This window comes from Scyliorhinus canicula, chromosome 13, assembly GCF_902713615.1.
Source record: "Scyliorhinus canicula chromosome 13, sScyCan1.1, whole genome shotgun sequence".
Lineage (NCBI taxonomy): Eukaryota > Metazoa > Chordata > Chondrichthyes > Carcharhiniformes > Scyliorhinidae > Scyliorhinus > Scyliorhinus canicula.
In genome coordinates, this window is record NC_052158.1 from 73,013,950 (window position 1) to 73,027,907 (window position 13,958).

A 13,958-nucleotide genomic window follows, 5' to 3' on the forward strand; every position below is an offset into this window, starting at 1 on the left:
CATGTGTTGTTGGAACACTGGGAAGGGAGTTCCAGGGTTTTAAACAAGCGACAGTGAAGGAACAGTGATATAGCTCCAAGTCAATATAGTGAGTGAGTTGGAGGGGAACTGCCAGGTAGTGGTGGTGTTCCAATGCATGTAATGCCCTGGCCCTTGCAGGTGGTAGTAGTGAAGGGTTTATGGGGGGGTACTGTCGAAAAATCCTTGGCAATTGCTACAGTGATTCTTGTAGGTGGTACGCATTGCTGACACTGGGCATCAGTGGTGAAGGGAGTGAATGTTTATGTAAGCAGTGTCAATCGAGTGGACTGCTTTGTCCTGGTTACTGTCGAGCTTCTTGAGCATTGTAGGAGCTGCACTCATTCAGGCAAGTGGAGAGAATTCAATCACAATCCTGACCTTTGCCTTGTAGATGGTGGGCAATTTTGGGGAGTCAGAAGATGGGTTACTCTGAAGAAAACCTAGCCTCTGACCTGTTGTTGTAGACACAATGGGCTGGATTCTCCAGTCGCCGACGCCAAAGTTCCCGACCAAATCAAGGGCGGTGCCGCTTTTGCAATGCTCCGCCCCCTTCCAAGCGGCACATACTGACGGTCTCAGGACATTGCCTGAGGCCCGCCCCCCGATGCTCTGCCGCCCACCGGCCGAGTTCTCGACGGCGTGGGTCTCTCATGGTCTCACCTGTCGGGAACTTGGGGTGGCGGCTGCGGACTCAGTCCAGTGCAGCCACAATCGGGGGATGGCCGATGCGTGGGCAGGAGAATTTGTCAGGGGCGGGGGGGAGATGGTCCGGGGAGCGCGAGCCGGCCAAAGGGGGGGGCACTATTTTGCAGGCCGGGTCCATAAGCAGCCGCGAGCAGCCACCGCCGTGCGCAATGGGTGTGGCCATTGTTTTAGAATGTTGTGCTACGTTAGCCCATTCAATGTTTGCGCAGATTAATTTGGGGTTAAATGAAAAGTGAATTGACGGCGACTGGTTCAGTCAATTGGAATTTCATTATGTCCCTTGCCTGTATGCCTGATAGATAATGTCACACCGCCTACTTTTACATCAAAGTTACATTTGTGGAAAACTACTTTTCTGAGAAAAGGCAGGTGTCTCACCTGTACGGAAAACTTAATTTGAGCATGGCATTTGTGACCTGACAAGATTAGAATCACATTGCTGCATATTTTTGCTTGTCATATGGTGGGGCAGATTTTCCTGGTTTCGTACCTGGTGCTTCTCAATGCTGGAAGGTTACACTGAAGGAGTGTGGTCCTCCCTAACTGACTTCCCTGTCTTCATTGCACTTCATGAGAAGGACCAAGAAAATATAACCAAGTGAGGCTCATTGCCTGGAGTTCTGCTGCTTGCTCCAATCTGTTCTTTGCAGTAATACGAACTGTATGTACATTCCATAAAACCTGATTCAAACAAGTTTCCAAACCATGGCAGCAATCCGCATTGTTTCAAACCATCAAAGGACAATTTTAGTGTCATTTGGTGCTGAGCTTTGCAATAAAATGTGACAGTGCCTCATAACAGAAATCCTTTTGCGTAAAAATGCAATTTGGTTACTGGTTATTAAGATTTAAAGTTCAGTGACAGAATTGGGATACCATAGCAACCTGTGACATGGCAGCAACTTGCGCTATACTGTGAGATTTTTGCCCCCTTTACAATAGCAGGTTGGCAGCAAGAGCTGGTATTTTTGTGCACCTTTGAAATAATGAGGAAGAAATCGTAAAATATTGCATTGTGCATTGAGGAATGATATATAAGTACTATATAATCCTTGTTTAAAATATGAAGCTATTTCAAAATTTATAAGTCATTTGTTGATTTTAATTGTTTTCTAGTGAACATAGAGGGCTGAATTCTCCATTAAGTGCGATACCGGAACTGAATGGGGTGTGTTCCATGGTCCTGATGGAACTGCCAGAGCCATTCAGGAAATGTGAATGGGCCGTCAACCGTGCCATGTGGATCCAGTGCAATCTGAACGCCATCCAGCAGGTTATTTACTGGGGTTGGGATCGTCACGAGAGCCTGACAAGTTGGAGCTGCACGCTGCCCTCCACACACTCTCATTCCAGGCCAGAAGAGCTGGAGATACCGCTGGATGCCATGGCTGAGAGATGGGACACCCTCTTCCCCAGGGGGAGAAGGAGGCTGCCACCCGCCAAGGTCAACTGGGCCTGGGCGGAGGCAGCAGAGGCGGTGAGCGCCATGGGCCCAACCACCAGGATCGTCAAGCAGTGCCAGAAGAAGTTGCACAACCTCATCAGGGCAGCCCGAGTGACTCACACCTCTGTACCTCTGGCACCACCCTCGTCCCCCCACCCCATGCGGCTCCACCAGGCGGACGCTTATGCAGTGCTGTGTAAGGATGGGCAACGCCCCAGGCCAGCCAGTGTGAGTCACCACCTCCATGCCCCTGCCATCACTCCTGTTGCCCATACCCTCCCCTTCTCGAGGGTGATTGAACCCCATCCTCCAGCAGCCGGTTTGCACCCCACCCCACACCATGTGGCAACATCGATACTGCCTTCCAGCATTCAGAGGAACCAGGCCATTAGCTATGGACCCCCTGTTATGCCCATGTCCGAGTGTCTCCCACTGTGCATTATCTGTCTCCCCAGAGGAAGATGGCCCACAACCAGTGGGAGCAGGAGAAGACCGGAGAAGACCTGCAAGTCCTCATCGTCATGGAGCTGAGGGTGATGGACCTGGAATTCCATTGATTTTATTCCAAATATAATCAGTAACATCAATTCTCCATTCAATCAAAACAAAATATACAGTATGTACATTTTCCCCTCCCACTTCCGCTTGATCCTTTTCACGAACACCTTGCCCTCCTCTCCCGCCTCATCTGGGAGCAGCATTTTTTCCATTACCGGTATACTCCGGTAACTGGGGGAACAAATGCAGTTGCTTTCGTGCAAAACCCCGCACCTGCCAGTATCTGAACTCACTTCCCCTGGAACCTCAGACCTCTCCCGCTGTTCCTCCAGCCCCGCAACCTTCCCCTCCGAGAACATAAGCCTTCTTCCCTCCACACCTATCCATCCCAACCACCCCGCTGGGCTTAAACCTATGATTCCCACACAGTGACGTCAGCATCGACATGTGGCCCCATTTAAAATGCCTTCTCAACTGATTCCAGATCTGAATAGTCAACTCCACCACCAGTCTCCTCACATAGTTCCTCAGAGCCAACAGTAATGGGGCCGTCATGCAAGCCCTCAACCTCGAGCCCTTACAGGACTCCTCCTCCAGCTTGATCTAGTCCAACCCCTCTTCCCTCCACCACCACCTCACCTTCTCCACATACGCTGCCCAATATTAATGCATCAGTTTCAGGAGGGCCAACCTCCCCCTCCCTGACTCAGCCTTTGCAACAGAGTCCTCTTCACCATCCGCACCTTCCCTGCACACACGAATTCCGAGATTAGCCCATCCACCTTCCGGAAAAAGGCTTTGGGGAGAAGAATCGGAAACACAAACAGAAACCTTAGCAGCACGTTCATCTTCACCCCTGCACCCTCCCCGCCAATGTCAACCACAGCGTATCCCATCTCTTAAGATCCCCTTGACCTCCTCCACCAATCCTGTCAGGTTCCACCTACGCATTGTTGCCCACTCATGTATTACCTGTACCCCCAGATACCAAAACTGCTCCCTTGCCACCTTAAATGGCAGAGCATCTAGTTCCCTCCCCTGCCCTGCAGCATTCACCTCACTTTTCTCTACATTAAATTGTAGCCCAAAAAGGGCACAAACCTCTCCAACCCATGATTTTACCCATACTCTCCAGTGGGTACGACACAAACTGCAACAGGTCATCCATGTACAGCGATACCTAGTGCTCCCTGTCACAATCTCCCGCCACTCAGCAGAGGCCCGAAGGGCTGTGCCAAGGTTTGTGTATGTCTTGAAGGGTCACCATCCGATGTGATGGGACCATCCACAGTCCCTCGCCCCAGCCGCAATCCCACAAGACCCAGAGCACCAGTCCGGGGACAATACCGACTTCTCATCACTGCTATCACCAGCCCCCTCCACCATGCCAGAAACACTCACCTCGGTGGGTCATTTTAGTGAAAAAGCTCCTGGGGCACTATGTGGTGCGCACATGCTGCACGCGGTACATCAGTTGGTGGTAGGAACCCCCCAAGGGGGCTGCCTGACCCCAGGGCCTAACTGCCGTCCAGACTGGTCTCATGCTTCTGGAATGTGTTGTCCCAGCAATGCTGGAAATGCAGAGCTGGTGACACAAGGAAGACACATTATTAACCATCCAGTGCGTGCAGGCGCAGTTGGAGGAGACCAATCACCTGCAGGAGAAGGAGATGCTGTCGACAATGCATGCTACCCAGTCCAAAACCGAACGAGTGGCGCCTGCGGTGGAAACCTTGGGTGTGAGGGTATCAGTCATTGGTCAGAATGTCTATGGCCTGGATGTGCCTGCAGCCGGTGGCTGAGGCACAGGACAGAGCGGCCATGTCATGGGCAGCCATGTACCAGGGCCCCGTGGACATTGCTGCGACGCTCCAGAGCCTGGCCCAGTCGCAACGAGCCATTGTTCCGGGGTCGAGAACATTGGCCTGACGCTGACTGACATGAACCAGTCACAGAAGGACATGACATGGTCCCAGTGGAATGTGGCACACTCCCAGAGGGATGTGGCACAGTCCCTGTGTTTTATTGTCGAGACGAAAGTAGGACTTCAGAACTGGCAGTGCCATGTGACGGAGCCCCATGCGCACTCCGGCAGCATCCCCCATCCCAAGGTATAACCTAGGGACCATCGGGCACTGAAGTGCTGGGGCCTGTTCCGGTGACTCCCTCAGGGGGAAGTACTGGAACACCGCAGCACCTCTGAATCCCCCCTACCTGTCCCTGGCACATCCAATGGGCAGCGGGAAGAACAGGGTGGCACCTGTGACCTTCAGAAGACTGCAGGGCATATCCAGGCCTGGTCGCTTCAGAGGATGGCCACCAAAGGGGACCCAGGTCACAGAGTGGGTACTCATCAGGCCACTTCCACATCTGATGTACTGTCTGGGGAACCAGCTAAAAGGAGTATCAGGACAGTTAGGTTGGCACGGCTTAAGCACACAGCTTAGCATTAGGGCTAGGGCACAATCTCCTTAAATATCACATTAAACACCTGTTCACCAACATTCCGAACTGCCTTGGTCCTCTGACTGGTGTGAGGGATGGGCTGGGCAGATGAAAATAGTGTGGTGGACGGGAGGGTGGTGGGGGGTTGTGGGGTTTGCGTGGTGTGGGGGGGCTGGTGGCATGGGGTGTGGGTGTTGGAGGAAGGCACGGAGCAGGGCCCCCTGGACAGTCCAACGTTTCCCCCGACTTCGCCATGGAGGTGGCAGGGGACTGGGGCAGAGATGTAGGGGCGCCATGTAGTGTGTGACAAATCAACACTTAGCACACCCCAACCTCGGAACCCATTCTCACCCCGCCTCCCCCGAGGGTCTGTGGGCCGATGTGATGGAATGGCCAGCACACATGCAGGGATCACTTGGGCGGGCAGTGGAATGTGACACCGGGGCAGAAGTCAGGCTTTGTCAAATGATGTGGAGCACCAGAGCTTATCGCACTGCGGGTTTTCATCATTCCCCAACCCATGGGCCAGACATGCTGGTACTGCCACCCAGGGTCAACACCCTATGGTGAAGCTGGTGGGAAACTCAGTGGTGGGTGCAGGTTCTGGGGTGCGTGGGAATGGAGTACAGGGAGGTGTGGGTGGCCATGGTGGGGTGACATGTTAGGGTGGCACGGGAGAGTTGAGTTGCCAGTGGCCAGGCTGCCTAGCCGGCGAACCTGGAGGTGATTAGGGTGTCCCATACGCGGCAACCCTGGCACAGACGTTGTGCGGCTTCCTGTGCCTGCCTTTGCCAATGCTTTGCTCCTCCGAATACTCCTCATCAGACAAGGCCTCTGATGTGTTGGGTAAGCTGGGTCTGCGAGGACTGTGTTTACTGTAGCAGTGAGAGAGACAGGTTTCGAACACTTGAAGAAATGCAACTCTATTTTATTGAACTCTTAACTACCATACATACTTTAACTGTGGGTTGACACTATGCTGAGTTGACTGGAGACCTGAGGCTGACCTGACCAGACTATCTTACTACCACATGGTGGATGTTCTAGTTGTGGCTCACAGGCTCTGACTGTCTCAGAGGCTGCAGCCCAAGAGCGGGAATACTAGTGCCCTCTGGCTTTTAGTGGCCGTGTCCTGTCTGGTGATTGGCTGCTGTGTTCTGTGTGTTCATTGGTCATCCTGTGTGTCAATCAATGCCTGTCTGTGCACCATCATATACTTGTGTATATTATGACAGCCTTGTGTTCATTCTCCTCCTCTACCCCCTATTGTGGAGGACACAGCAGGCCAGCACGATGTGGGAGACCGTCCTATGGATATATTGGAGGGTTCAACCAGAGCGGGCCAGGCACCTGTGCTGCATCATTAGGACACTGATGCAGTACTTAATTACACTCCTGGTTGCTGCAAGGGCGCCGTCGTAACCCACGGTTCTTCACGCCGGTCTGTGGCCTGCGGACACGCGTCATTATCCACGACCGCAACGGATAACCCTTGTCGCCCAAGAGCCAATCCCTCATCCGAGGGAGTGCCTTGAAGGTGTTGGGCACCGATCGTGTGCGTTTGGATGAATGATGCATGCACGCTGCCTGGGTATCATGCGCAGATGTGCATGATGTGCAGAGGGGGGTCACACACCACCTGCACATTCATGGAGTGGGAGCCCGTCCTAATGATAAAAGGCATCCCCACATGAGCCGGTGCCCACAGGTGGACATGCGTCCCATCGATCCACGCCCTGGTCAGGGGGTGTGCCTGCGATGGCGGCGGATCCCGTTGCTGGGCAACCTGATGTGTTTGGACCACATTGAAGTTTATATAGTCTGCTGCTCAGACATATAAGACATCTGTGATGTTACGGATGCACCTGTGCACCGAGCTCTGTGAGATCCCAGACAGGTCCTCGCTCGACAGCTGGAAGGACCCCTTAGCATTGACATTCAGGGCGACCATAACCTTGAAGGCCACTGGGAAAGGGCGTCATCCACCATATCTCCGTGGTTCCATGTGTGGCAAAATCCGGCAGAGATGTCGCATGGTTCCCCTGTTCAGCCACAGTCTTTGGCGACACACTCGGTCCAACAGGTCCTCAAATGACAGGCGCTGCCGATGTACAAGAGACCTGCTGCAACACCCCATTTCCACCTCCTCCTTGTCCTGTTGGATGGCAGTTCTAAAGCCCCACCAGCTGACCCTTGCTCCTCTGGAGCAGGCTCCTGTTCTGCAGGATCCTCACTGAGCATCTCCTATTTGTGCAGCCTCAGTGCGTCCACAAGGTCCACCGCATTCATGCAGATGCCAATCATCCATGGCTGAACTCCGAAATCCATTGTCTGCAGGGGTAAAGGGCACACATGTTAGCATGGTGCGTACCTCCGTGCGTGCCCATCCAGCTCCAACGGGCTACAAGGTGGCCCTGGCTGGTGGCGCTCTGCACATTTACGGGTCACAGTGGGCAGTCGGCAGAGTGCGCAGCCAGCTAGCTGGTTTGCAGGCCGCGGCAATGCCGGTCCATGCCCGGATACCACGGTCCCTGGGGGAGACCCTGACCCACGGCCCATCTCCCGGTCACCCCCCCCCCTCCCCATTAAACGCTACTCCCCTTGGCCCTGGCATACACCCCCTCCCTTCTCCCCCAACTCAGCGGCACAACTATTAGCCCACTGTTGCTATTTTGGAAACTTTTCTTACCTCCTCTTACTCATTTCCCAGCTATGGTGCCGTACCTCAATTTTTAATACCATAAGTAAACTGGGCTGCTGGCACTTCTTCCTGGCAGAGGTGGAGCATTGCAGGAGACCAGAGACTACTGGGTCAAGCCCGCTAATGATGTGTTAATGCATGCTACTGTATGTTCTGCATGTCTACTGTGGCGCAGTGCATGGAACTCGTTCACACCGCCATCGAGGCACTGGTGCATGGTGCTAAATTGAGCGCCCAGCGCTAACTTCAATTTTTTGGGTGCAGCCCGAGTCTCTACCCAATCACGATTCATGGGTCCGACATCGCTGGACGGAGAATCCCACCCAATGTTTTTCATTAGCTTGGGTAAATTAAGTTTCAGGCAGGTTGCACTTGTCTGTCAGTCTATTCCCTGTGAAATGCTTTATCCAATCAGGGGCTGGATTCTCCATTTCTGAGACTGTTGCTGCCAACGGAGAATCCGTGGACTTTTACGACAGAAAAACTGGCACCGCACCGTTGCTACCGTTGAGGGGCTAGCACTGGTGCCACTGAAAAATGGTGTGGGACACTCCGGGACCATGATCAATACTCAGGAGGCTGACAGACTGTAGCCGTATATACACGTAACAGTCCCACACATACTTATCCCAGCCAAAAAGATGGCACTGGTTGTGCTGGAGTGTGCCCATGCAGCTGATGGGTCAGTTGGGCCCAGGGAGCACCCTCCTGGATGCCCTGGGGGGACAACTATATGACCCGTGGCACCAGGTTCAAAGTGGGCTGTTGGCGCTGTGCGCAGTTGCATGGCTGCCTTGCCAGCTGCGGCAATGGTGGTCAGTTTCTGTCCACCCTGAACCCACAGCCAACCTCCTGGCCACCCCCCACTACTCTCCCCAGCCCTGGCAGAAGCACCCTGGCCAGCGGCACAAGTGTGAGAAAACTATGGCGATGTTGGACACCTTCTGTACGCCCTCTCTCGCCCTCAGCAGCCGCTACGCCGGTTTCACGATTTTTAAACGCAAAAGTGAACCGCGCTGTCGGGAACTCGGCCCATCAGACGCAGAGAAACGCAGAGGCCCTGGAGAATACCGGGTCGGGCACGCTAATAATATGAAAATGCTGTTTACTGTACGTGCGGAGTGAAATGCTTTGATGCTGTTTTCGAGGGGACAGAGAATAGCGATTTGGTGTCAAATCGGCACCTGCTGCAATTTTGGCGTCGGTAGCTATTCTCCACCAAATCACGGGCTTGATTCTCCGATACTGAGGCTATAGGCTGGATTCTCTGATTTGGAGACTATGGGCTGATTGACCACCCCCGACGCCAAAATCTCGTTCGGCGATGGGTAGGAGAATCCGTTTTGACTCCGAAATCGAGAGCGGCACCGGTTTTCGGATTCTCCTTCCCTTAAAAACATATCCACGGCCTCAGGCAATAGCCGTCCCCGACCGGCCGGGCTCCCGATGGCGTGGGTTACGTGTGCTTACACACTCAGTCCGGCGCCGCCACATTCAGGGGAGGGCCGATCCGCGTGCGGGGGGGGTGAGGGAGGGGGGGGGGGGGACAGGGTTTCATTCGGGGCTGGGGGCACTGTGGGCGGGTGATCTGAGGCCTGCGAGCGGCGAAGGGGAAGACTATTTTTGCCGTCCGGGTCCACGGGCTGATTCTGCCAAGAAGTACCAGGCGGCCGCTGCAGGCTGCTGCCGTGCCCATGCACGGCCACGAACCCGGAGGTGCTGTAGGCCGTATCTGGAGCCCAAGCAAAACGTGGAATTTATGGCCTTTTTGCACCAGTTTTCCTGGCGTAAAACACCACTGTTTTCACGCCAGTACAGGGATGTAGTCTCCCAAACAGAGAATCCAGCTCATGTCCCCATGCCGGCATGGGAATGGTGGCGTGAAACTGCCGCAAAATGGTCACCGATTCCCCATTTTGGTGGGGGTTAGCAGGGAGGCAGCTTAGATCACCCGACTCTAGCTGCCGATATGGCCTGGAGAATTGCCGTGTCCTTGGCCGTTCATGCACAGGGCGGCGGCCTGCAGCAGCCGCGCCGTGCTTCATGGTCACCCACTTCGGCCGACTCATGCGCCCTGGACCACCCCACCACAATGCCCCCAGCCCTGAATAATGTCCCCTCGCCTGCGGATCAGCCCACCCTTGACTGTGGCAGCGCTGGATTGAGTCCGCAGCTTCAACAATGAGGTCGTACGCTGTCGGGAACCCGGCCGGTCAGGGGCGGCACATCGGGCAGCCTGAGTCCGTGGATAGGTGGAGGGGGAGAAGCATCACGGAAGCAGTGCCGTCCTGATTCTGTCAAGAATTTGGATTCTCCGGCCCATCACCGAACGCGGTTTCAACGTCAGCGACCTATCCCCCCTATGTCCCCATGCCAGCGTGGGAACGGAAACGTTTTATGCCATAAGATGGCATAAAATAGCCACAATCCTCCTTTTGGCTGGGGGATAGCATGTCGGCAGCATAGAGCACCCGGCTCTGGCTGCCGATATGCTCTGGAGAATTACTGGGACCGTGGCCCCGCATGTGTATGGCCTGCAGCGGCCGCGCCGTGCTATATGGCAGAGGCCGCTTGCGATCCCGGCCCACAAAATAGTGCCCCCCCTTTTGCTGGTGGATTGGCGCTACCCCGACTGTGGCGACGCTGGACCTAGTCCGCAGCCGCCACGCCGAGTTCCCGACGGATGAGACCGCACGCGACCGCACCGTCGGGAACTCGGCCAGTCGGGGCAGAGCATCAGATGGTAGGCCTCAGGCAACGTCCTGAGGCTTCTGATACGGTGCCCGGCGTACTCGGAAAGTACGCCGCTTTGGAAGGGGCGGACCATAGCGAAAGCCGCGCCGCCCCCAGATTCGGTCGTAACTTTGATTCTATGGCCGAACGCGATTTCGGCGCCGGCGATTGGAGAATCCAGCCCCGCATTTCCCGATTTAGGCATCGGGTAACGGAGAATCCCGCCCCAGAACCTTTCATTGTCAACGGAATGAAGCCAAGCTGGCTAACCTGCCGACCTATAGAACACTGGACATAAGAGACTTGTGATCAATGTTATAGCTGCAAAAGGGACAGCAGCAACATGGATACAAAATTGGCTGATTGGCAGGAAAGAGAATAATATATAATTCATGCTTTTCATGCTGAAAGAATGTAGTGGGGTTCTCCAGGTGTCAGTTCTGGGACCTTTGCACTTCCTGATATATATTAATGACACAGACCCTGGTACACAAGGCAGTTCCAAAATTTGCAGATGATACAAATCTTGGAATCATTATGAACTGACGAGGATCATGTGGAGCATCAAAAGGACATAGACAAGTTAGTGGAATGCACATGACTGAGGAAGGTCAATGCAGAGAAAAGTGAAGTGATTTACTTTGGTAAGAACCTGGAGGGACAATGTAAAATTGGACAGAGCAAACTGGTATACGTGTGCATAAGCCATTGAAGGTGGCACGACAGGTTGAGAGAAAAGTTAATAAAGCTCACAGGCTTTATTAATAGGTGCCTAGAGTATAAGAGCAGGGATGTTATGTTGAACTAGGGGCTTTTCACAGTAACTTCGTTGCACTGTTAATGTGAAATGAAATGAAATGAAAATTGCTTATTGTCACAAGTAGACTTCAAATGAAGTTATTATGAAAAGCCCCTAGTCACCACATTATGGCGCCTCTCCAGGGAGGCTGGTACGGGAATTGAACCGCGTTGCTGGCCTGCCTTGGTCTGCTTTAAAAGCCAGCTATTTAGCCCTGTGCTAAACCAGCCCCTGATGTGCGCCTGCTTGTGACAATAAAGATTATTATTATTATAACTTATCTGAGGCACTAGTTTGACCTCAGCTGGAGTACTGCGGATAGTGCTAATAAATAGTGTGAATGGAATTTAATGGCCCGTAACTTCCTGCATCATTTGCAACTTAAGTCGCTGGTCCATACGCACATGCGCAGCGTGATGACCCGGAGATGTGGCCGGTCAGGCATGCGCGCAGGAAGCGCAAAGCGTTTAAACTCTCAGCCGTTTTGTTTTTGATTGCTCGAAGCCCTGCATTGCTGAATGAAAAGTGAAACTCTAACTTGAGCCACTTACCCGGATTTTCGGTGGGTTTTTACACTTTTTTATTGACATGGAAATTTTTCAGTCTAGCAGAGGCATGAGAGATTGGGAGATAATTTTTTGATAGGTAAATGTTTTATGTTACTTGTGTTTAGCGTTTATAAGTATATTTAAAATGCAAATAAAATGAAAGGAAGATATATTTTTATGTTTTTTAACTTTGCTTTGTCATTGGGATGTTAATTCCATTAAAGGAACTACAATGGATAGAATGCGGTGATTACTCGATGATTGTCCACCTATAATACTCAGTGTTACTGGTCATGGGTTCTGTGGGTCCTTGTGTGGCTGATGAGCCTGACTCTAGAGCCACATCTTCAATCACTTACTTGGCAGAAGTTTCCAAAAGGTGGGATCGGTTCTTGGATGCCAAGTTGCAGGAATTCCTTTCTCAGGCTCCTTTTCCTGGCCTCCTCTTCCCGTCGGGTGTTCTGGAAGAATTGAGATGCTTCAATCAACAGTTTACTCCAAGTAGGTCTCTTCTGAGCAAAGGTCTCCAAGGCATTGACATCTCTGTTCCATTTCTTGAGGTAAGTCTTCAAGGTGTCTTTGAAGAGCTTCCTTTGTTCTCCAGTGTTCGGGATCCTTCCGTGGGCTGGGTAAAGAAGATTTGCTTTGGCAGTTGGGACTCTGACATCCAAAGCATATGAGCGGATGCTAGTGCTATTGACTCCTTTAAGGATACTTGCGTTAGCAGGCCTGTCCTCCCAACTGATTCAGAGCGAGAGTAAATTAGAATTTTGCAATGTATGTTGTTTAAGAATCTTCCTAGTGTAATGTTCACCCTTACAAGCCTTAGCGGTCACTTCAAAAGCTTGAACATTAACGATGCCTTAGTTGACATATGCAAGCCTCCTGTAAGCAAATGTCATTATAGTTCCTCTAAGCTAATGTGAACTATCTCTCTGATAGGTATTGCAGAGTCCAATGCAGATTCAAAATCTGTAGACATGCTTCACCTCCGCTGGGGGATAACACTTACAACTTGGGTTCTTAAATTCCTTAAACCTCTTTTGAGGTTTTGACGTATATGCAGGGATCATGAGAGAAAAGTTAGGCATCATCTCCGCCTGGTGATGATGCAAATAAATTACCCACTCTTTAGAAGGTACAGGCAAAGAGCATCATATGAAATGATGTCAGAGTGGATGTGTGCCAGGAGACTGCACTTCAGCAAGGAAGCAATGGGATGTCTTTGTGATGTGTTGTGGAAGTTGAATGCAAGATGAAGCCCGAGCGTGGTGACTTTCTGTGAGATCTTTCTCACAGATCCTCTTCTTACATCTCCAGTAACCGTACTAATGTCTTAAAACTTAATTCTGACACTAACACCATCGCTAACATTTCTATTTTATGTTCTCTTGCAGGTTTGAATATCCTCAGAGGACTGTGGACTGGATCAGATGACCCGACCCCATCCGGCAGAACTTCTCCAACACCCCAATTTGGAAGTTGAAAAGGCCCAAACCAGAAGTCCAGCCCCAACCTCAAGTTGGACCCGGCCTGGCCTTCGGAGAACCTGACCCAGTCTGAGAACTGACGCCAGCCCCCAGACCACCCGATCCAGCCACCGGAGAATCTGACCCGGCCCCAAACCACGAGACCCGACCCAGTGAGGCCCACCCAGCGACCCGACCCAGAGAGGCCTGCCCAGTGGCATGATGTACCAGAGGATAGAAGGAAGAATCCATGTGGAGGAACGATCAGGCCTATTCCAAGGCTGATTCCAGGAGTGCTCAACCAGACCACCAACATTGAAACAGAACAAGGGTCCCGTGTTCAATTCAGACCTTGGGTGACTGTGTGGTATTTGTATACTCTCCCCGTATCTGCATGAGTTTCCTGGAATCCACGGAATAGAACCATAGAATTCGTACAGTGCAGAAAAACCCATTCAGCACATCAAGTCCGCACGACCCTCTGAAAGAGTACCCTACCTAGGTCCTGTTCCCCTGCCGTATTCCCCTGAACCTAACCTATACATCCTTGGACACATAAGCATGGTCACTGCTCATTGTTGGCCCGTGGGAGGAA

General features: G+C 52.4%; 1 protein-coding gene across 1 annotated transcript in view; it reads right to left on the minus strand.

Moving 5' to 3' along the window:
* Positions 1-13,958, minus strand: part of LOC119975614 — a gene marked incomplete at its 5' end in the record, with an annotated part of 85,953 nt that overhangs the window by 32,306 nt on the left and 39,689 nt on the right. The window contains 1 exon segment of the mRNA XM_038815404.1: positions 12,254-12,355. Coding sequence (XP_038671332.1) covers positions 12,254-12,355 — 102 coding nt within the window.